Raw genomic sequence first — 23,972 nt, forward strand, 5'->3', positions numbered from 1 at the left:
CTTCCAAGCACTGCAGGAATGCAGATTGAGGTGCAGCCTCCAATCCTTACTCCCGCGGCGGCATTATGCTCCTGGGCTCCAGCGGTCATCCAGCACGCGCATGTCCGATGTCAGATCCCGGCTTCCGGGGTAGGCTCTGCCCTCTGGGGTCCTCTTCCGGGACCGGCGCCATCTTCGTGCTCCAGGAATTCCAGGGCTGGGCCCCGCCCACCGGTTCCAGACGGGGCTAGAGGGCGGTTCACCTCTCTCTCTCCGCTCTGCCTTCGGGCAGCAGGTGCGGTGGGGACACAGGACGTGGGATGTGAGGACTTCACTACAGTTGTTGCTCCCTCACTCCGCTCTTTACCTAGGGTTGGCAACCATCGTTAAATATTTTGTATGTACCTCATGAAATAACAAGCTTCCTACGGGTCAGTCCTCCCCACTCTGCTCAGAACGCAGCAGACCCACTGTATTACCTATGCTAAAGAGCAGGTGCAGCCCCCCCCTGCCTTTCCTGCCAGGAAGCTGGATGAGGCTGTCCTGCCTACCGCCCAGGGGTCAGCCGTTGCCGCGGGAGACAGTGAGTGTCCGGGATGGGCCTTCCTTATCTAAATCCGTGGCTAACCTTACCAAGGTATTACAGAACCTGGTAACGGTGCTTGACAGATTGCCACCTCAGACTCCAGTGGACACAGGTGCATCAAAGGAGTTCTTTTTTTTGGACCTTCTAGAGGCCATAAAGGTTGAGACAGGACCACCAACCCAGGTCCCCTTCTTACCCCATCTCACCGCCAGAGTTTCTCTGGCTATCTGCCTCCTCCCGTTCCTCCTCCCCAGAATCAGGTGAGGCATTTTTATCGACACGCTCAGAGGAGGGTTCTGTGTACGGGCCAGAACAGCCTAGGGCGTCAAGGATATGGTCCGGGACCTCATTGCTGCTGTCAATGAGACCTTAACATTAAGGACGCCACATTGAAGCCTGATGATCAGGCTCTCTCATTTAAGCAGCATAGGTCCCCCTCCAGGGTCTTCGCCCCATATTCTGCCCCATCTGCCCCTTCCCCCCCACTTCATCATGTGCAGTCCCATACAATGCTGCACGTCCAAAACACTGGGGAGCTGCAGTCACATGGAGCAGGAGCCTCCACAAGAACGGCTCTGATCTCACTCCACACTCTCCTCTCACATATTTTCCACAAGCACCAAGAAACTCCACCAAACCCTCCTGTAATCTCACCAGAATGGCAGGAACTGGAAATCTGCTGCTGGCTGATACCAGAGAACATGAGCTGCACACAACCAGGACGGAGCTCCTGCTCTGAGAGCTGAAGGACCTGTGGTGACGTCATCGTCATTTGATCAGGAGGCAGAGCTGATAAATGTTGAAGGACCTATGATAATGATGACTTCACCGCAGGTAGTTCAGCTCTTCCTTTCTAACAGTTCATGTGTCGGCTGTTGCCTGTGCTGATGTGTGCACTGCAGACCCGCAGTGCACAGTACTTGGGGCCCCATGATGATGAGTAGAAGCATAGGAGCGGGGCCCCGGACTCACGGGCCCCCTTCTGTACTGCTGCTGACCGGGCCCCGTACAGCAGGAAGGGCAGTAATTCCCTGATGGTGGCCCTGGATAGGCGTCCCACACCGTACAAGCATTCAGTCGTCTGTAATCAACACAGAAGCGCAGGACTGGACTAAAACAATGGGAGCCGCCCTCAGGCTCTGACTCTCCCATATGACTCCACTCAGCTCAGGGCTGGCTTCTTCCCTGACAAGGCTCAACAAATAAGCGGGACTCTGACTCGCTCCTTTCCTTTTATGTATTTTGGGCTGAAACAGGCACTCTTCTAAGGTTGGACTACTCTTCTCACATTTCCCGGATTTCCTTCCTGATTTCTCGGGCCCATTCTAGTTCAGCCACGGGCAGGGTGGGTTCCTGATTGCTCCAGACCATCCCTGCCAAGGCTGCCATCCCCTGTTCCTGCTCTCTCACGCTCGCTTCTGCCCCAATTTCTAAAATCATACGCTGTTTAGTACGCAGGCGCTCTTGCAAAGCTTGTATTGCGTCCCTTGGCTCACCACAAACTGATCCCTCAGTATCATGGAGCACCCGCAGAGCGCAGTCGGCCCCTGCCTCCTCCGTCCTCCTTCCTCCAAGGGGAACTCTCTCTCATCCCCCTGCTTACCACGCCCCTTTACTCCAGGTAATGGGTCCTGTCCGGCTCACATTTCCTTCCCCCTGCAACAATGGATGCAGCCTCGGCAGTTCCGGACCTGGCATTGCGCAGGTACCCGCAGCCCAGTCTTCCTCTTTACACCTGTAAGAATTCAGAAGCCTGCAGTCACATAGAGTGACTTCAGACTTTCATCTCAAACCTGGACAAGCTCTTTAATTATAAAGGGGGGGTTGCCAAACTGAATTCTTGACCCGTGTGCCAGTAAACCTAGATACACCTCTGTCCTAACCTCTAATATTAAAACTTTACCATGTGTCAAAACTGACCTCAATGTGAATAACAGCCGAGCAGGACAGGGGCCCAACTATGGACACCCAGCAATGGGAAGCTATATAAACGGAATGTACTGCTCAAACAAAGGGAGGCCACGAGTTCATTGTCGGGATGCGTTCCCGCTTGGCCTTTATTCACATTGATGTAATTCTGAAATATGCTAAAGTTTTAATACTAGAAGTTAGGACCATCCCAATTGAGTACACCTTGTTGCTGGTGGGATGGCTGCTATGCTTTTTTAATCACAGTGTTCTACCCTCTGAATATAGGGCAGATGTAGTTGTATTATGTGCTGGTTTAGTTATAGCACCATCTAGTGGTGGCTGAATTTATAGCTGTCTTTAATAGCATTTACAGCTTGTGTTTTTAACAGAGTGTTGCATTGTGGGATTGAAGCAATGTATTCTGGGATGAGGAAGGTGCCAATTTCTTCTGTGTATTTCATAAGGACACATGGTTTATTTGTCCTCCTGTAACTCCCCAACTTGAGTTCGTTATCCGGGTAAAGCATATCTGGTAAGATTAATGTCTTTTCTTGCAATGCAGTGTTACAGAGATGTTATTAGCTGTATAGCAGCAGTGCACAGTAGATGTAATTATACACCTGTGTGTTTCTTTGTAAAGTTTGTGGGTCGCCCTCCCAGGGCTGTGGGGTACTCGGTACCGGGCCGGTATCAGTGGGATGTGTCACAGCAGCGTGACCCGGACCGTGGCCCTGGGCGCCCAAGTAATAGGAAGATGTGAATGGTGGAATGTAGTTAGATGAATAGTTCGTGACACCACCTGTGGTGCTCTGCAAGGGAGGTGTTAAGCCGACGCTGCATGCAGATCCGCTGGGACTGATGGTATGGTGCAGCAAAGATGTAAAAGCTCCCCACAGGTGAAGCTATAGTCCCAGAGCAGTGTAGATGTGGTCGGCACGGGGGATGTAGCCGTGCCGGAAAGGTAGGAAGCAGACAAGACACAGCGGGGTGCAATTTCTGTACCTTTACTTGGTAACTGCAGTCCAGGGTCCTGATTACAGATGGTATTGGAGCAGGCTTGCCTGGAAGCAGCTCAGGGATTCTCTCTCAGCAGATGGGTTGTGCAGTCTCCTTACTAGCGCTTATTCGAATGAAGTACTCCCAGTATTGAGTTACACTGGAGTTCCTCCGGACAGATGCTCTCAAGAACCTCACTTGCATGGCAGACAGCTGTAGCCTATCTCGGGGACTCCTCTCTCCTGAGTCCCGGCTCACTATCCAAGCTGCTGTTGTGCCCTCAAGTCTTAGATGGGAGTAGGGCATTTACAGCCCCCTACTCCTCTGGTGTCTGTTGCAGGACCATTAGTATCCGTACAACAGTGGAGACCAGGCTCCAGTTCATGCGCTCTCTCCAGAGATGAGCTCGTCCACTCCGCTCTATCTCAGCGCTCCTTCCACACGTCTGCACACTTCACCCTCCGCAGACTAACTAACTAACCACCCCCTCCTCTTGGCCCTCAGAGAGCACTCCTCCCCTTAATCCCGGTTCAGAGTCCCCCCTGCTGGCCTGGAGTGGAACTGTGTTGCATGCATAGATTGACTGTGAGAGACCCATCATTGCCTCCAAGCCTAGCATTACCCTCCCCTGGAGGAAGGCAAAGCCACTGTGGCGCCCATACCCCTGGGGGCGCCACATTTGCATCACACTGTATACTTCCTGTAATTGTGTTAGCTGTGTGATCATCTGCCCAATACTTACCCATGTCATTTGTATTCTTTATAGTTTTAACACATGTTCTATACTCTTCCCCAATAAACAAGTTAGACTACAGAGAACAGTCTGCTTACTTGGAAGACAGAGCAGTGGTTTATGCTGTATGCTAGATTACACACCGTGTCAATGTGTATGAAGGCAGAACAAACAGTATTTACCAAGTACCCCATATTATTTATATGAATTATTGCTTTATTAGTGACAGAACAGCACTGCTCATTCAGATAAGTGAAGCTGAATTCACAAAAGGACCAAAGGTACAAAGAATGTTTATGCTGCACTTGATCTGTATATTGACAATAAGCTTGCATTTACTTTGATTTAAAAAAACAAAAAAACAATGTGATTGTGGAATAACCAGCTCATTTTAGTCTAATCTGTAAGATGGTAGTTGTGTGGATTAGGGTTTGGGGGGAAAAGCTATCAACCTCTACTTCAGAGCCAGATTCACCATTCTGTTGGTGAAATCACTGTGTATTTACATCACATTTATGATCTTGTCCTCACTTATTTCCTGTATTATACTCCAGAGCCACACTCACTATTCTGCTTGTGTTCAGGAATTTGGCAGACATCTATCTAATACGTAGGGCCAGCCTTACTCCAGAGCTGAATTTATAATTCTACATTGTCAGATGCTGACATCGACCAGTGTATAACTGTAGTAAGAACTAATTGCCCCATGCATTTTTGAAAGCTTAGCTAAGCTGTTAGAGTGGCTAACAACAAACTTTCTGGCTGTTTAAGAAAGCAAAAAAAAACAAGTACAATTGTGATTTCAATTTTGAAATATATTACAGGAAGTAACTTAGTTACTTAAGTTAAAGGGGTTAGAGCAAGAAATGTGCCAAATACCTTAAGGCTGTGTGCACACACAGCGTTTTTTGTAGCGGATTTGCCAATAAAAATGCTAAAAATAAGCTTCCCATTCATTTCTATGCATTTTTCAAATTTTGTTCACATTGAAGCGTTTTTTACCACGAAAAAAACGCTTTGCGGTAAAAACGCAGCATGCTCATTCATTTCATGGATTATTCTGCATTTCTGGCTATTTCAATGGGTCTGGAACCGCGCGGAAAAAACGCATAAAAACCGTGCTTTTTTTGCGCAAAAAATGCACAGAAAATGCGTGGAAAACGCGCAGAAAAAAGTGCGGTTTCTGGGAAGGGAGTCCGGTTTTTAAGCAGAAATTTTCTGCTACGTGTGCACATAGCTTAATAGGAAAAAATGGCGGACTTATGCACAAATATACAACCATATTAGTAAATATTCCACTCCTTAAACATGATATCAGATTGGAGAACAAAAGGGAGTATCAGATTCAAAATAGTAAAAAATTAATCATCAGTTTATTAGATAACAATCACATACAAATAAGGTACAAAAAAGCATTATAGCAAGAAACACAGGACATAAAAATAGATGGAGGTCAGTAACCCATGCAAAAAGCGCTCATGCCCATAACATATATGAAAAATGCATGCCACACAATGTGGCAGTCTTTTCAGAAGCAACGTGATACATCAGGCGCGCAACCATCTATCCTCCCTGCGGGTGCCCGTGCATTAACCATTGGTATGCGCTTCATGCTGGCAGTGCAACTTTCCCTATTAAGGGCACACTTGTATGATGGTTGCTCAAAAGGTTTCCTCAAGCTACTTAAATCACATAACCAACAATCACTTGACAAACTTGCAAGTGAAATTGAGTTGGTGCAAGCAGTACTCCAAAAGGACTTAACAGGTGATTCTTTAAAGAAATTTAGCGATGAAGTGGATATAGAACTTCAAAGGTGGGCTCAAGATATTCAAACGATGAAAACAAAAAAATTTAAAAGGGATATACAGGACAAAATAATGTCCAGGGTGTACACTGTAGGTGGTGTAATCCCGCTAATCGATCACACCCACATTACAGGAACACATTCCGTTCCAGATCAAGGTCCGCCTCTACAAAATCTAATTTCTCTTGGGATGAAGATGCTACATCTCAAACTTCAAGTTTTGGAGGAAACCTACCCTCTGATATACCATCAAGACGTGTCAATACACGTCAAACTACCAAATCCAAAAATAAAGCTGGAAGTAGTACCTCAGGTGGCCCACAGAGTGGTGTGCAGGTAGTTAATCTTTCCTCACATAAATTAACTGATATCCAGCTTGATGTCCTGAGTAGGGGCCTCACCTTCTCCCCCAGTAACTCCTTTAATTATTTTTCAGCTGTGAAGGACCTTCATTTGTTCTCATGGAAGCTGTTACTTCATAAGCTACATAACAAGAATCAGTCAAATGAGATGTTGAGTGACAGCGAGCGGGAGGCTCTCAGTAACTTGGAGGATCTTCTAGCGGAACAATCCCCGCCACATCATGGTAAGTTCCCTCCAAACGTGTTGCCCAATCAATGAAGTTTCCCCCTTGTCTCTAAGTCCAGCTATTGATATTTTTACGAAACTTGTCACGAGATCTCAAAACACTGACCACACTGCGAAAACATGACAATTTAACTCGGAGGCAGCGTCAAGCTATTTCTGAGTTACAATCTCTCCCAGGGGTGGGCTTTAAGCCAGCAGACAAGGGGGGAAATATCGTTATTTGGCCCACAAATTTATACAAATGTGAAGCTTTTCGACAACTAGGGATACCCGCACGTATCAGAAGTTGTCCTTCAACCCTACATCCTCCTACTCGCTGGAACTTCAAAAGATTCTGATTCGGGCAGTAGATGATAACATCATTTCAAAGGAGATTTTTGAGGGGTTGATGGTGAGGTCCCCTAGGACACCTACGTTCTACCTCCTGCCCAAGATCCACAAGGACGCCGCCAACCCGCCTGGGCGTCCCATTGTGTCCGGAATTGAGGGACTTTGTGAGCCCGTGTGTAAATTTTTGGATTATTACCTGAAACCTTTAGTGGAATTGCTACCATCATATATCCGTGACACAACGGACGTCCTGTCACGGGTCGATGGCGTCCTTGTGGATGATCATGCCCATTTTGTGACGGCCGATGTCGAATCTCTATACACCTGTATTGATCACACACAGGGGGTGGAGCAGTCCGCTTCTTCCTGTGGATGTCCGACCTCGACGGCCCCTTGTGCGGGCTTCTCCTCGAGCTGCTCCAATTTGTCCTCTCACACAATTTTTTTGTTTTTAAAGATTGTTTTTATTTACAGCGGTACGGCACAGCCAAGAGCGCGGCCTGTGCGCCCTCGTATGCAAATCTCTTCCTGGGGTTTTGGGAGAGATTTGTCATAGGTGATGGGGGCGTGACGGCCGCCTCCCATGTGCTGTGTTGGCACCGCTATATTGATGATGTTCTATTCTTGTGGAGTGGGACAGTGTAGCAGCTCGGGGAGTTTATGGCATGCTTGAATGTGAATGACTACAACATTAAATTGACCTATAAGTTTGATCAGAATTGTATTGACTTTCTAGACGTCTCCTTGTCAGACGAGAATCGATACATCCATACGATACAGGAAAGATGTATATCTTTGTACCGTGTTAGCCAGTAGATAGAAAAATATTCAGGATTGAGAGTCCTCAGTAGTTGATACCTTTTAATGGCTAACTGAAAAGATGGTAATACATTGCAAGCTTTCGAGACTACTCAGGTCTCTTCATCAGGCTGGACTAATACAAAATCTGAAGTCACATATTTATGCACAATACAGCCTAGAAAAAATGCAATAGATAAGACAAGTGACGTGAAGCAGAACTATCAATATGGGAGAGGGAGAAACATAAATATAAACATTGGACCAGTTCATAGATAAGGAGTCTGGATGTTTTATGGTCCTCTGATTGGGATCTAGTTCTGTGTTGTGATGCCCCGCAAGGTTTTAAAAGGAAATTCCTTAATTGATGTAAAAAGACATAAATCCATGCGACACATTCATTCCAGCACTGAGAGTGTCAAAGTTCGTCATAAATTTGTACTCCCAAACTCGTGAGAGATACGAGTTTGGGAGTACAAATTTATGACGAACTTTGACACTCTCAGTGCTGGAATGAATGTGTCGCATGGATTTATGTCTTTTTACATCAATTAAGGAATTTCCTTTTAAAACCTTGCGGGGCATCACAACACAGAACTAGACCCCAATCAGAGGACCATAAAACATCCAGACTCCTTATCTATGAACTGGTCCAATGTTTATATTTATGTTTCTCCCTCTCCCATATTGATAGTTCTGCTTCACGTCACTTGTCTTGTCTATTGCATTTTTTCTAGGCTGTATTGTGCATAAATATGTGACTTCAGATTTTGTATTAGTCTAGCCTGATGAAGAGACCCGAGTAGTCTCGAAAGCTTGCAATGTGTTACCATCTTTTCAGTTAGCCATTAAAAGGTATCAACTACTGAGGACTCTCAATCCTGAATATTTTTACATCCAGACGGACGTTTATAGGAAGCCAACATCGGTCAACGCACTCTTGCATGCACATTCCTCGCACAATATTTCTACCATCAGGGCCGTCCTGGTCGGCCAATTCCTCAGGGTGAGGTGGATCTGCTCCACTAATGATAAATTCGAAAAACAAGCCAGTGAGCTCAGAGATCATTTTCGTGATCGTGGATACAGCAACAGGTGTATAGGGAGGGGTTACGTGAGGGCTCGGAATACATCAAGGAATGACTTACTCTATCCTTGGACTGATTTGGGCACGATGGGTAGATCTAAGAATGAAACTATTCGTTTCATTTCCACTTTCAACCACGAATGGGACCACATGAGGGAAATTCTGGTGAGGCATTAGTCTGTTCTCGGTGCTGAACCGTCTTTGGCTTCATCAATTGGTGATTATCCACAGATGACCCCTAGGAGTTCAAGAAATTTGAAAGACATGCTGGTGGGAAGCCATTACATCCGTGAACAACCCAATCCGTTTGGCTCTAAGGGCCCTATTCCAGGATCCATTCCTTGCGGCCACTGTCTTGCCTGCTCGAATGTCCTGCGGTGCACAACATTCCACTCTTCTGTTGGCTCTAGGAGCTACCAAATTAGGCAGCGTATATTATGTGGTAGCACCATCGTCTATTTTGCGACATGTGGGTTCCCCATGATATACGTTGGTCTTACATTGAGAGAATTACGAGTGAGGGTGCGCTAGTATGTGCGGTACAATCGTGCGGTCAAGATAGTGGCCGACCCCTCTACTTTGAAAACCATTCCCCGACACTTTCGGGTCTGCCACGATTGTGACCCAAAATTATTTCAAGTTCGGTGTATTGATATTATCCATCTTGGAATTAGGGGTGGCAATTATAAAAAACGTTTGGCCCAATGTGAGGCCAAATGGATCTTTACTTTAGGCACGATGGTCCCTAACGGCCTAAACGAATCCTTGAACTTTGCCTCATATCTGTAGATCCTACGTATTGTATCTGTCTTGTACATACCCACTTTAGAGGATTTTCTTTTGTTTTTATTCTGTTTTATTCTTTTTCCCTCTATTTAGGTTTTTATTCATCATTATTATCAATTACCCCTTTGGGGGTTTTTGAGCCGATTGGTACCGTTAAGATAAAAGATACATTTTACCATCCGCCCTGTCATCTTTACCTGCCTTGTGAAGAAATATCTGTCATCTATATGGCATTCTATTATACCTCATCTATTTGCGCTGTTTGAATGTCACCTGATTAATTATTATTGATTACTTGTTGTTGGATGTATATATATTTATTTCGTAATCTATTCATTATATGTGTATTTTTGCGAATATTTATCAGATATGACGTTGTATGTGTGCATATAGCTGTTATTTAACTTCTTTTCATTTGTATATTATGCCGATATATTTCTGTATATTCCATTCACTTACTGAATTATATTCTAGACTTTATATGCTTGGCAGAGCGCATGCACACTGTCCTCTCGTGTCTCTCACTGGGCCTTGGCGTTTTCGCTGCCTCCACGCGTGCGCACTTCATTGTGTGTCCGTCTGGACGCCTAACGCCAAGACTCATGAAGGATCTTGGGGTAACACGGCGCATGCGCCGCTTATGCCGTTTAGATAGGTCTGCCGCTAACATGTGACCGACTATGTGACTTGTTACCAGCGTTACAAAAGATCCTATTCGGCCATATATTCCCCACTCCCCTTGAGAAAGCAACCAGATGTGGACGCGAAATGCGCGTCGGGGACCTCTATCCTCCCTGCGGGTGCCCGTGCATTAACCATTGGTAAGCGCTTCATGCTGGCAATGCAACATTCCCTATTAAGGGCACACTTGTATGATGGTTGCGCGCCTGATGTATCAGGATGTAACTCAGGATCAGTACAGGATAAGTAATGTAATGTATGTACACAGTGACTGCACCAGCAGAATAGTGAGTGCAGCTCTGGAGTATAATACAGGAGGTAACTCAGGATCAGTACAGGGTAAGTAATGTAATGTATGTACACAGTGATTCCACCAACAGAATAGTGAGTGCAGCACTGCGTTATAATGCAGGATGTAACTCAGGATCAGCACAGGATAAGTAATGTAATGTATGTACACAGTGACTCCACTAGCAGAATAGTGAGTGCAGCTCTGGAGTATAATACAGGATGTAACTCAGGATCAGTACAGGATAAGTAATGTAATGTACACAGTGATTCCACCAACAGAATAGTGAGTGCAGCACTGGGTTATAATACAGGATGTAACTCAGGATGAGCACAGGATAAGTAATGTAATGTATGTACACAGTGACTCCACCAGCAGAATAGTGAGTGCAGCTCTGGAGTATAATACAGGATGTAACTCAGGATAAGTACAGGATAAGTAATGTAATGTACAGTATGTACACAGTGACTCCACCAACAGAATAGTGAGTGCAGCTCTGGAGTATAATACAGGATGTAACTCAGGATCAGTACAGGATAAGTAATGTAATGTATGTACACAGTGACTCCACCAGCAGAATGTGAGTGCAGCTCTGGGGTATAATACAGGATGTAACTCAGGATCAGTACAGGATAAGTAATGTAATGTATGTACACAGTGACTCCACTAGCAGAATAGTGAGTGCAGCTCTGGAGTATAATACAGGATGTAACTCAGGATAAGTACAGGATAAGTAATGTAATGTACAGTATGTACACAGTGACTCCACCAACAGAATAGTGAGTGCAGCTCTGGAGTATAATACAGGATGTAACTCAGGATCAGTACAGGATAAGTAATGTAATGTATGTACACAGTGACTCCACCAGCAGAATGTGAGTGCAGCTCTGGGGTATAATACAGGATGTAACTCAGGATCAGTACAGGATAAGTAATGTAATGTATGTACACAGTGACTCCACCAGCAGAATGTGAGTGCAGCTCTGGGGTATAATACAGAATGTAACTCAGGATCAGTACAGGATAAGTATGTGTATGTACACAGTGACTCCACCAGCAGTATAGTGAGAACAGCTCTGGAGTATAATACAGGATGTAACTCAGGATCAGTACAGGATAAGTAATGTAATGTATATACACAGTGACTCCACCAGCAGAATAGTGAGTGCAGCTCTGGAGTATAATACAGGATGTGACTCAGGATCAGTACAGGATAAGTAATGTAATGTATATACACAGTGACTCCACCAGCAGAATAGTGAGTGCAGCTCTGGAGTATAATACAGGATGTAACTCAGGATCAGTACAGGATAAGTCATGTAATGTATGTACACAGTGACTCCACCAGCAGAATAGTGAGTGCAGCTCTGGAGTATAATACAGGATGTAACTCAGGATCAGTACAGGATAAGTAATGTAATGTATGTACAAAGTGACTCAACCAGCAGAATAGTGAGTGCAGCTTTGGAGTATAATACAGGATGTAACTCAGGATCAGTACAGGATAAGTAATGTAATGTATGTACACAGTGATTCCACCAGCAGAATAGTGAGTGCAGCTTTGGAGTATAATACTGGATGTAACTCAGGATCAGTACAGGATAAGTAATGTAATGTATGTACACAGTGACTCAACCAGGAGAATAGTGAGTGCAGCTCTGGAGTATAATACAGGATGTAACTCAGGATCAGTACAGGATAAGTAATGTATGTACACAGTGACTCCACCAGCAGAATAATGAGTGCAGCTCTGGAGTATAATACAGGATGTAACTCAGGATCAGTACAGGATAAGTAATGTAATGTATGTACAAAGTGACTCAACCAGCAGAATAGTGAGTGCAGCTTTGGAGTATAATACAGGATGTAACTCAGGATCAGTACAGGATAAGTAATGTAATGTATGTACACAGTGATTCCACCAGCAGAATAGTGAGTGCAGCTTTGGAGTATAATACTGGATGTAACTCAGGATCAGTACAGGATAAGTCATGTAATGTATGTACACAGTGACTCCACCAGCAGAATAGTGAGTGCAGCTCTGGAGTATAATACAGGATGTAACTCAGGATCAGTACAGGATAAGTAATGTAATGTATGTACAAAGTGACTCAACCAGCAGAATAGTGAGTGCAGCTTTGGAGTATAATACAGGATGTAACTCAGGATCAGTACAGGATAAGTAATGTAATGTATGTACACAGTGATTCCACCAGCAGAATAGTGAGTGCAGCTTTGGAGTATAATACTGGATGTAACTCAGGATCAGTACAGGATAAGTAATGTAATGTATGTACACAGTGACTCAACCAGGAGAATAGTGAGTGCAGCTCTGGAGTATAATACAGGATGTAACTCAGGATCAGTACAGGATAAGTAATGTATGTACACAGTGACTCCACCAGCAGAATAATGAGTGCAGCTCTGGAGTATAATACAGGATGTAACTCAGGATCAGTACAGGATAAGTAATGTAATGTATGTACAAAGTGACTCAACCAGCAGAATAGTGAGTGCAGCTTTGGAGTATAATACAGGATGTAACTCAGGATCAGTACAGGATAAGTAATGTAATGTATGTACACAGTGATTCCACCAGCAGAATAGTGAGTGCAGCTTTGGAGTATAATACTGGATGTAACTCAGGATCAGTACAGGATAAGTAATGTAATGTATGTACACAGTGACTCAACCAGGAGAATAGTGAGTGCAGCTCTGGAGTATAATACAGGATGTAACTCAGGATCAGTACAGGATAAGTAATGTATGTACACAGTGACTCCACCAGCAGAATAGTGAGTTCAGCTCTGGAGTATAATACAGGATGTAATTCAGGATCAGTACAGGATAAGTAATGTAATGTATGTACACAGTGACTCCACCAGCAGAATAATGAGTGCAGCTCTGGAGTATAATACAGGATGTAACTCAGGATCAGTACAGGATAAGTAATGTAATGTATGTGCACAGTGACTGTACCAGCAGAATAGTGAGTTCAGCTCTGGAGTATAATACAGGATGTAATTCAGGATCAGTACAGGATAAGTAATGTAATGTATGTACACAGTGACTGCACCAGCAGAATAGGGAGTACAGCTCTGGAGTATAATACAGGATGTAACTCAGGATCAGTACAGGATAAGTAATGCAATGTATGTACACAGTGACTGCACCAGCAGAATAGTGAGTGCAGCTCTGGAGTATAATACCGGATGTAACTCAGGATCAGTACAGGATAAGTAATGTAATGTATATACACAGTGGGTCAGGTTCAGTAAGTAATCGAAGAATATTGAATGCTGCTTTTGGATGTGATTCTATATGTACAGTGCTGCATATTTTTTGAATGTGAAAGAAACCTGAGTTCTATATAATTATTATAGAAGAGTTAATAGGAAATCTCTATGTCCAGGCTGTTCTGATTGGCTATATAACCACTTCTGTGGTTCCATATCTCTAATCCTACAGACCTGAGGAATTTCATAACAACAAAGATTAGGACGGTCTGCAGAAACAATCCTGAAATCACCCTGTGGCCCATACATTTATGCTTCGCCTTTCCATGTAGGCCTAGGCATATATTTCGTTTTCTTCTCTCCTCATCCATTCTTTGGAGACTTATCTAGGACAGTTCATATTGCAGAAATCAGCTGATCTGAAGAAACTGTACACATTGACCAAAGGGAACATGACAAGAGCCCCAATCATAGATCCCAGCTGCACCACCGCACCACACCACACGAGGGCACTGTGACTTCGGCTGCGGAGAATGACACCAATCATCACTTTTACGTAACTCAGTGTCCCAATAAAGAGGATCCAGGAGATCACCTGAAAAAAACATTAAAAAAGTCATTATAGAGGGGCTGGGGAATGGGGCTATTAAAGGGGCAATCCTTCTTATTAGGGGTTATGTTGTGTGTTCTGCAAAAAAAAAAGTAACAGATGTAATTATGAGCTGACAGAACAAATATAACTTTTTATGTACAAGTCATAAATGCTAGTAGAATGCATTGTGGTGTTACATGTTCAATGTCAGCAGAAAAAGACTGAACTATCTTTCAAACATCTTCCATAACATCATTCGCGGATTCCATGTGAAGGTGTTGAGCCTCTGATTGACTTCAGCGCTGTCAAATCTACAACACATGACCGCTGCAGCCAATCACTCAGTTCAGCAGTGATGACAAAATAGATTGCACCAGAGAGCGGAGACTTGTAACGTAGATGGGACATCACTGGTGCGACCCTTTAAATTAAGACGGCACTGCAGATAAGTATTGGCTATTGGGTTACTTTGCATCATTTTCTATTTGGCCTGGAATAGGACAGCCTCTAACGCTTTGCCTTAAGGGGGTCGAATATGGTTTGAAAATCATGGCTGCTTTATTTGGATTGTGTCTGGTATCGAATCTCAACTCCATGGAGCTGAGCTGCTAAACACACAACCCATGGATAGAGATGGCACAGACTATAAAAAAAGCAGACTTTTTTTCGTCCTGAACAACCCCCTTAGGGCTCATGCTTACTTGCGATGAAATCGGACAAATTCAATCCGATAAAAAATCGGATTGAATTCTTACCAATGTTCATCCGTACCAATGTTAATCTATGATGGTGTCTTTGTCTACGTTTTTTTCCCAGCTCGGATCGGATCAAGATCAGGCTGGAAAAAAATCGCAGCCTGCTGCGATTGTAATCATAAATCGGATCGCATCCCCCAATAGAAGTCAATGGGTGCGATAAAAAATCGCACAGCACTCTCACCATGCGAGTGCTGTGCGATTTTTATGCACCGATGTCCTTAGAAACGCCAGCAATTCATATGTGGCTATACAGTAAAATCACATTGACAGGTTAAAATAGAAAAGATAGAATACATGTATAAACATAGAATAGGTGTTTATACAGTATGTACAGTATATATATATACATATATATGTCAGTGACACACATATATATATATATCTTTATATTTCAGAGATATATAGATAGTAGAATAGCTGACAATTCATTTGTCGGCTTCTGTAAAATAATTGCAAAGCCGACAGGATATGACACATGGTTTACATACAGCAAACCATTGCATACCATTTCGATTTATATACTGTATGTCCCTGACTACTCATGTTATTAGTGTGTGTGTGTAAAATTTTGGATCTGTAGGTGTTAAATTAAAGAATTAAATCACGGAAAAAAATTGCGTGGGCTCCCGCAATTTTCTTCACCAGAGAGGGAATGCCAGTGACTGAGGGCAGATATTAATAGCCTAGAGAGGGACCATTGTTATTGGCCCCCTGGCTAAAAACATCTGCCCCCAGCCATCCCAGAAAAGGTGCATCTATAAGATGCGCCAATTCTAGCACTTAGCCCCTCTTATCCCACTGCCGTGTAGCGGTGGCATATGGGGTTAATAATGGACAGGTGTCAATAAGACATCTATCCAATATTAATCCAATAGTATAAAAGGGTTAAAAAACACACAGACATTAAGAAGAAAGTATTTTAATGAAATAAATAAATACACAGGTTTCCTATCTTTATTAAACTCCCAATCCAATCAAAGCCATTGTTCTCTAAAAAATAAAAAATAAAAAAGCATCAATATCCCATACCTATCCGCCGTACAGTCAAGTCCCACGCTGCAATCCATCTACAACCGGGAGTGGTGCTAATGCGACTGGCCCGGCTGTAAACCACGGAGGAATGAAGGAAAAGCTGCCTGCGCAGCCTCCCTGCCTGACCTGCGGTGAACTCTGCAGTGTGGGAAACTGACCGTTCATTTTCCCAAACAGCCGAGTTTATCCCAGGTCAGGCTGGGAGGCTGCGCAGCATCAGTGACATCAGCGCAGTATATATATATATGTACAGTATATATGTAATATATAAATATTTGTGTGTTTTGAAGAATATTTCGCTTTAAAACAATGTGTAAATGTCAGAGAAGTGCTCTAAGTAAAAGCTCATGCTAAAATCACATTGCACTGCATTTGGATGTAAATCGGATGCTAGGTGTGAAAAATCGGATGGTACTGGCACAAAAAACATGACACTTGCATTACACTCGTCTGACTCTCCTGCATCAAAATCAGACCGTTTTTTTCATCGCTAGTGTGTCTCTGCCCTTAAGCTGAAAATACACATTAGATGTATATCAAACAATACAAGTCTCGTGGGGTCGGCCAATCATAATGTGTATAGGGATTCTTGACTTTTAGCCACCCAAATGTTTTCTTTCTCAGCTCATATATATATACATATTCTGTATATTTAACTGATGTGCAATTTATAGATCCTAATCGCTGCTTACAGTCCACATGATATTATTTTTTTCTCCTAATAACCTATGGAAAATAACAGATAATTGACATCTACAGGTTGCTGGGTTCTTATAATCCCATTTATTGCTCCCCTAAGGTGAAAAATCTGCTGCACTTTGCTCAGGGAAAAATCTCCAGTGCAGGATCTCACAACGCAGAAATTGGAAATCAATCAACAATCCCGGTCTCTGATAAAAGATGCCTGGAATATTAATTGCTCGGCCACAGGTGTCGCTGGAGCCATTTCTTAGTCCGTCCATCAACCGTGCTCTGAATTCTGTAAAAAACAGGATCCCTGCAAGAAAGTGTATGGATTTGCACTCATCAGCCAGATCAATGTAGTCTTGTGTATTTTACATTGCGGCTTCATCCCACCACCAGGCTTCTGATACAGACAGCTGAAAATAGAAGCCACGGCGCCACCTTGTGGCCGGGGACAGTTTACTCTGTCTCAGCTGTGTATGGGCTTGTGCACTGGACCAAAAGACCACTCCATACAAAATAGTAATATAGTGGCCTGTAGGGTCATATTGCACCCCTGTAGGCTTCTGGTCACATACAGAGGTTTTCAATGTTGTATTCTTATGGAAACTGCTCCATATTCTGTCAGGCATTGTATTTAGCCAAGTTCATTCAAGCGGACACCCACATGTCTCAGCTCGGACCAATGGTCTATAATTTACTTTTTATATATGTTAGTGATTGTCTTTAGTTGAAAACAATGCACTAAGTTTCAATCTGCAATCTTTATTCCTTCATTGATTTTCATTTTTGCAGTTTAAATCCAAGTTTCATAATTTTCTCCTGTGTGAGTGTCCCTCCCAGTAATACAGGCTGGATGTGAATGTGTGCTCATTCAGGGTGTAGCTGTCTTCATTAGCTCACATATCAGCACAGCTTCTATCCTGCATTTAATTGCTCTTCCTGTGTTTTCTTATCTATAGTCTGTGTTCTCTGCCCTCCCTGGGACAGTACATGCTTTTTCTGCTCTGCACACTGTGGAGGTCAGTGTACAACCACCTTCCTGCTGCTATCAATAACACTAAGAGAAGGAAGGGGGAAGCACAATGTTTCTGCAGCTTTGACAGATTTGTATCGGTTTCCAAAAACAAATGTAAAGTATTTACATAATACTCTGTATTAAAGGCTACAGTAGTGATCTTTATATCATCCACACTTAGAAGGGTAGAAGGGAATAAGTAAGGCTGGTTTCACATTTTTTGTTCAGGAGGGCTGCAGATGGCTGCGTACGTCCTGCCTTAAGCTCCGCCTTCTGTATGCGTCCTGCGTTCCTATCTTTAACATTGGGTACGCAGGGACATGCGTTGTATGCGAATGTGTCCGCAAGTGGCGATTTGACGTGTGTGGCGACTGCAAGGAAATGCAAAATGTTGCATTTTCATACGGTCACCGCACATATCGAATCGCCATTTGCGGACACATTCGACAACATAAACTGAGGCGGCCACAAGGTGGTGCTGCAACTTCTATTTTCTTATGTCTGTATCAGAACCCGGGCAGCGGCATGCAGCAGTAATGTAAAATACCCAATACTACATTGCTGCATACATTTGTATTTTTCTTGCTTCAGTCTATTTATCTTGTATTTATTATCTTGTTGCTAAAGATCCAATATTAGAACATTACTAGTGTGGCGCCCCTGAGGGTTCAGTCGCCACAGAGGTGCTGCACCTTCTCCTAAGGTGTGGTGCCCCACCATCCAGGTAAGTTGGAGGCTCCTGACCACGCTCCAACACTCGCACCCCACACAATAGAGTAGTTCAGCATAACCACATTGCGGCTCCTTGCTTAGAGAGAAGCAGAGCACCTTTGGTGGTTCCCTGCTTGGAACACTAGACGTGCTGGGTGGAGTTCAGGATACATATAATAGAGCAGGACGGTTCCAGGATTGAGGTTCAGTTGAGTTCAGAGGTTGAGTAGGAGAGAGGAAGCCACTCAGGAGGAGTGGGGATCCCTGGAAGAGGGATGGAGGAGGGAGTGCCGCAGCTGCCTCAGTGATTTCAGCCAACTGGCACGGGAAAGGAATAGAAGGAGAAGGACATTGAACCGAAGCCTGAGCTTCCATAGAAGGGACAAGACAAGTACGGAACGTAGGAGTAAAAGGGAACACAGAGGACATGGGTTAGAGGAAGAACCCTGCCTAGAAGTTCTTATCGCAAGGCCGGGGCCCGGTCTCCGAGGTTGTATGGACACTAATGGTTCTGCAGCAGACACCGGTGGAGTAGTGGGCTGTAAATGCACTACACCCATCTAAGACTTGAGGGCACAACAGCAACACGGTTAGAGAGCCGGGACTTAGGAATAGAGAGTCCCTGAAGCAGGCTACAGCTGTCTGCCATGCAAGTAGAGTTCTTGGGAACATCTGTCAGGAGGAACTCCAGTGTAACTCAGTACTAGGAGATCTTTACACTTAAAGGCGCTATAGAGGAGACGTTCAGAAAAGGCACATAAGTTGGCGTAGTGTGGAAGGGAGCATTCCATCTTGCCTGGAGGTTGACTGAGTCCCTGACTTGGAACTACATGCCCTGGTGTCCTCCATTCCTTCCTGCGTCCGTCCACCTGGCACTGCTACATCCCCTGCGCCGGACACTACACCATCTAAGTGTCTCCACATCTAAACTGCCCTGGGACAACAGCCCTGCCTGTGGAGGGCTATACCATCCTTGCTGCACCACACCATCTGTCCCAGAGGATCTGTTTGCAGCGTCGGCTTAACACCTCCCTTGCCGAACACCACAGGTGGCGTCACGAGCTATTCATTTAACTACATACCACCATGCTCATCTTCCTATTACTTGGGCGCCCAGGGCCACGGTCCGGGCCACCGCCGCTGTGACACATCCCCACTGATACCGGCCTGGTACCGAGTACCCCACGGCCCTGGGAGGGCGACCCACTAGCATACCTCCCAACTTTTACAGAAGCAAAAAAGGTACAAGATGTGCGTAGCGTGCTGCACAAAATTTTTGGTCTTACCCCTTAGCTACATCCATTTACTGTTTATTTTCTACCCTCGAGGAGATGTGAGAGGGGCGGTGACAGTGCACCTACATCTGTAAGTATAGCTCATAATTTTTTCATTTCTCATACACTATTGTCTTTTGGCCTCCAGAAAAATCTAGTCCCGTTTTTTTCTAAGCTGAAACTATAGTTTAGTCGCAAGGAATATGAAACAAATAAGGGTGTGTGAATGTTTGGGGATGTTATAAATCTATATTTTGAGCTTTCCAGGGATGTTTCTTAAGTATACCGGAGGACCAGATCTGAGTTGGTTAGGATTGTGCCAATGTCGGATTCCCAACGAGAGGCATAAGTTCAGTTGCACCTATGTATGTATGACATAGTATAAAGCACCACTCCAGCAGGTTTTTTTTTATTTCACCGCTGGAGTGGTGCTTAAAATCCAAGTCCCCTGCCCCATATCTTGATACTCGCCTTCCTGCGATTTTATCTGTTCTTGCCACCGCTCCAGTCTGCTTCCTCCAGTTTGTGATCTACCAGCTGCTCAAGTGTTTGCTGGATTGCTTCGATGGTCACTATTCAATGCAAGTATATGATAACCTCATTCTGGCCTAGTTCTGGCTCTCATAGACTTGCACTGAGAGCTTGTGATGTACTGTAGGTTCTGACTTCCACAGTCAGAAGCTGCGCTCACAAGATGGGCACACTGGGAACGAAAAATGATGAAGATGCTGGAGGATGAGCATATAATCGGGGGGCAGTGGATTTACGTTTAAAGCACCACTCCAGCATTTAAAAAAAACCTGCTGGAGTGGTGCTTTATATGAGAGTAAAGAAGTAAGATAGTACCTTGGGCATGAGGATTTTGATGACATCTTTGTTCAAATGGGGTAAATGTGTAAGGTGGAGCGGAGTTCCTTAATAGCGAAGTTATAAAATGTTTTCACTATAGGTATCGGAATATCTCTCTAGCAGGAAGGTTGTATCTTTCTTGGAGGATTGGAAACAGGATAAGGCCATCTGCATTGAATAGGTGGTAAAATCTGGTGATACCAACTGTGATCCGTTAGCGAAAGCCAATATGAACTCAGAACCATGGGGAAATTTAATGTTACCCCATAAGGGTAATATAAGTGGTAGTGTAGGGAAGTGGACTGACCTATGGACCTGACTGCAGAAGGAAGGTGAATGCAAAATGTGCAGGAAAAGTACTTGACGTTGACTGCTGTATATGTATGTGGGGAGACAGCTAGAGACAGTGGAAGGTGGTAAAGTACTGGGTTTGACCACTAGGGGGAGACGAAGAACAGCAGGAAAAGGAGACTGCACAGTACTGAAGTTTGGCCACAAGATGGGGACAGAGAGCAGTGAGAAAAGGGCTTAACAACAGCTAATGCTAAAGAAACCGCAGAGTCATGGTGGGCGGAGTTACAGGAGCTCTAGAGGGGAATTCCCAGGGAGGGAATATAAGAAAGCAGAGAGAGTTCTAGAAGAAGCCAGTCCAGGAGGAGGAGCTCAGGAGAGAGAAGACTTAGGCAAGAAAGTGAAAGAACTGGGAGCGCAGGTGGTCTTCTCTTCCATCCTCCCAGTGGATGGCCATGGAACAAGGAGGTGGAATAAGATTCTGCAGGTGAACAACTGGCTACGTCGATGGTGCCGTCAGCAACGATTTGGATTTCTGGATCACGGAGTGAACTACTTATACGATGGACTACTTGCTAGAGATGGGGTGCACCTTACGAAGACTGGAAAGCAGGTATTTGGAAGTCGCCTTGCTACACTTGTAAGGAGAGCTTTAAACTAGAACAACATGGGAAGGGAAGCAAAAGACCAGAAAAAGCCATACACCTGACAAATGCTACTGAGAACTCTGCTATTAGAAGTGGAAAGGAAGAACAAAGACGAAAGAATCTAATTAAAAAAATATTGGAGAAAGAGAAACCAATCACAAACTAAAATGTTTCTATACTAATGCACAAAGCATGGGCAACAAACAAGGAGAATTGGAACTACTAACACAGGAAAAGAAATATGATGTCATTGGAATCACTGAAACTTGGTGGGACAATACACATGATTGGAATACAAGACTAGAAGGATACAACTTATTTGCAAGAAACAGACTTGATAAACGAGGAGGGGGTGTCGCATTGTATGTTAGAAACGCGTATATCTGCACAGAGATTGAAGCTTCAGAGACTGGGAGTTCTGTGGAAACTGTTTGGGTAAGAATACAAGGACAGAACAATGGAAAGGACACCATTGTAGGCATTTACTACAGGCCGCCTGTGCAAGCTGAAGATATGGATGAACTCTTTATGCATCAAATGGCCAAGTTCTCCAAAAAATATGACATAGTTGTCATGGGAGATTTCAACTATCCAGACATTTGTTGGGAATCTCTCTCAGGCAAAACTAACAGGTCAAGGAAATTCTTATCCTCTCTTGCTGACAACTTTATCTTCCAAAAGGTAAGGGAGAAAACAAGGGGAACTGCTACCTTGGATCTAATCCTTATAAACAGGGAGGAAATGGTTGAGGAGGCAAAAGTGGCTGGGACCCTAGGAGGTAGCGACCATGCTATTTTAGAATTTTGGATAACTAGAGGCGGAAGACCTGTGAAGACTCAGACGTCAAGGTTAGATTTCAGAAAGGCAGATTTTAAGGGATTCAGAAAGAGAATTGGAGGGATCCAATGGCTGGATATCCTTAAAGACAAAAATGTCCAGGAAGGATGGGAAATCTTGAAAAATGAAATTCTCAAAGCACAGTTGTTAACAATTCCGAAAAGAGGGAAGAATAGGAAGCATTTAAGGAAACCAGGATGGATGAACACAGAACTTAAGCACATGCTAAAAAGGAAGCAAAAAATGTTTATAAAATGGAAAGAAGGAGGCATATCTAAAGAAGAATATAATGCTGTCTGCAGAACCTGCAAGGCACAAATCAGATTATCTAAAGCTGAAAATGAATTGAGGCTTGCAAGAGATGTCAAAAGCAATAATAAAGGATTTTGGGGATATGTCAAAAGTAAAAGAAAAGTCAAAGATGCTATAGGATTTTTACAGGATGAAAATGATGAAATGGTAAGACAGGATGTTGAGAAGGCTGAACTTTTAAATTCCTATTTTGCATCTGTTTTCTCTCAGAAAGGAAATGTAACATCAACTGTTATTCACTGTCCTATTAAGGGAATAGAAGAATCCAGGATATCTATAAACAGAAAGATAGTGAGGAAACACTTAGCTAACCTAAATGTATTCAAGTCTCCAGGTCCAGATGAATTACACCCCAGAGTACTGAAGGAGATAGCAGAAATTTTTGAACCCCTCTCCATAATCTTTGAAAATTCTTGGAGAACAGGAGAAGTGCCAGAAGACTGGAGAAGAGCAAATGTTGTTCCTATCTTCAAAAAGGGGAAGAAGGTGGACCCAGGCAACTATAGGCCGGTGAGTCTGACTTCTATACCAGGAAAGATCTTTGAACAAATTATTAAACAACATGTATGTCAATACCTGGATAAGAATGAAGTGATTAAACAGAGTCAGCATGGGTTTGTAACCAATAAGTCATGTCAGACTAATTTAATTTCCTTCTATGATGGTATTACTGATTGGGTGGATCAAGGAAATGCTGTAGATATAGTATATCTTGACTTCAGCAAAGCATTTGACAAAGTCTCTCATACAATCCTTATTGAAAAAATGACTAAGTATGGAATGGACAAGGCAACTGTTAGGTGGATTCATAACTGGCTTAGTGATCGGACCCAAAGAGTGGTCGTAAATGGCTGCACATCCAGTTGGAAGAATGTCTCAAGTGGGGTACCACAGGGCTCTGTCCTGGGCCCTGTATTGTTCAACATCTTTATCAACGATTTAGATGAAGGAATTGAGGGTAAACTGATTAAATTTGCTGATGACACAAAGCTAGGAGGGATAGCTAATACTAGAGAAGAGAGAGAGAGGATTCAAAAAGATTTAAATAAACTGGAGAAGTGGGCAGCAACTAACAGAATGGTTTTTAACAGGGAGAAATGCAAAGTACTACATCTGGGCAATAAAAATGAAAAAAGCATATATAGAATGGGAGGAATAGG

At 43.8% G+C, this 23,972-nt stretch overlaps 1 protein-coding gene and 1 long non-coding RNA gene across 2 annotated transcripts in view; one reads left to right on the plus strand and one right to left on the minus strand.

The window, feature by feature from the left end:
- The first annotated feature begins 1,347 nt into the window (after nt 1-1,347).
- The window catches only part of LOC141094812 (uncharacterized), a 45,509-nt gene continuing 22,884 nt past the window's right edge, over nt 1,348-23,972 (plus strand). The window contains exons 1-2 of the long non-coding RNA XR_012233174.1: nt 1,348-1,399; nt 6,449-6,598. This is a non-coding gene — a long non-coding RNA (uncharacterized lncRNA). The remainder of the gene's footprint in view (nt 1,400-6,448; nt 6,599-23,972) is intronic.
- Nucleotides 13,931-23,972, minus strand: part of SLC52A3 (solute carrier family 52 member 3) — a 34,170-nt gene continuing 24,128 nt past the window's right edge. Inside the window, exon 3 of the mRNA XM_073580780.1 lies at nt 13,931-14,402. Coding sequence (XP_073436881.1) covers nt 14,190-14,402 — 213 coding nt within the window. The 3' untranslated portion in view covers nt 13,931-14,189. The remainder of the gene's footprint in view (nt 14,403-23,972) is intronic.

This window comes from Dendrobates tinctorius, unplaced genomic scaffold, assembly GCF_039654945.1.
Source record: "Dendrobates tinctorius isolate UK_male_01 unplaced genomic scaffold, ASM3965494v1 ptg000065l, whole genome shotgun sequence".
Lineage (NCBI taxonomy): Eukaryota > Metazoa > Chordata > Amphibia > Anura > Dendrobatidae > Dendrobates > Dendrobates tinctorius.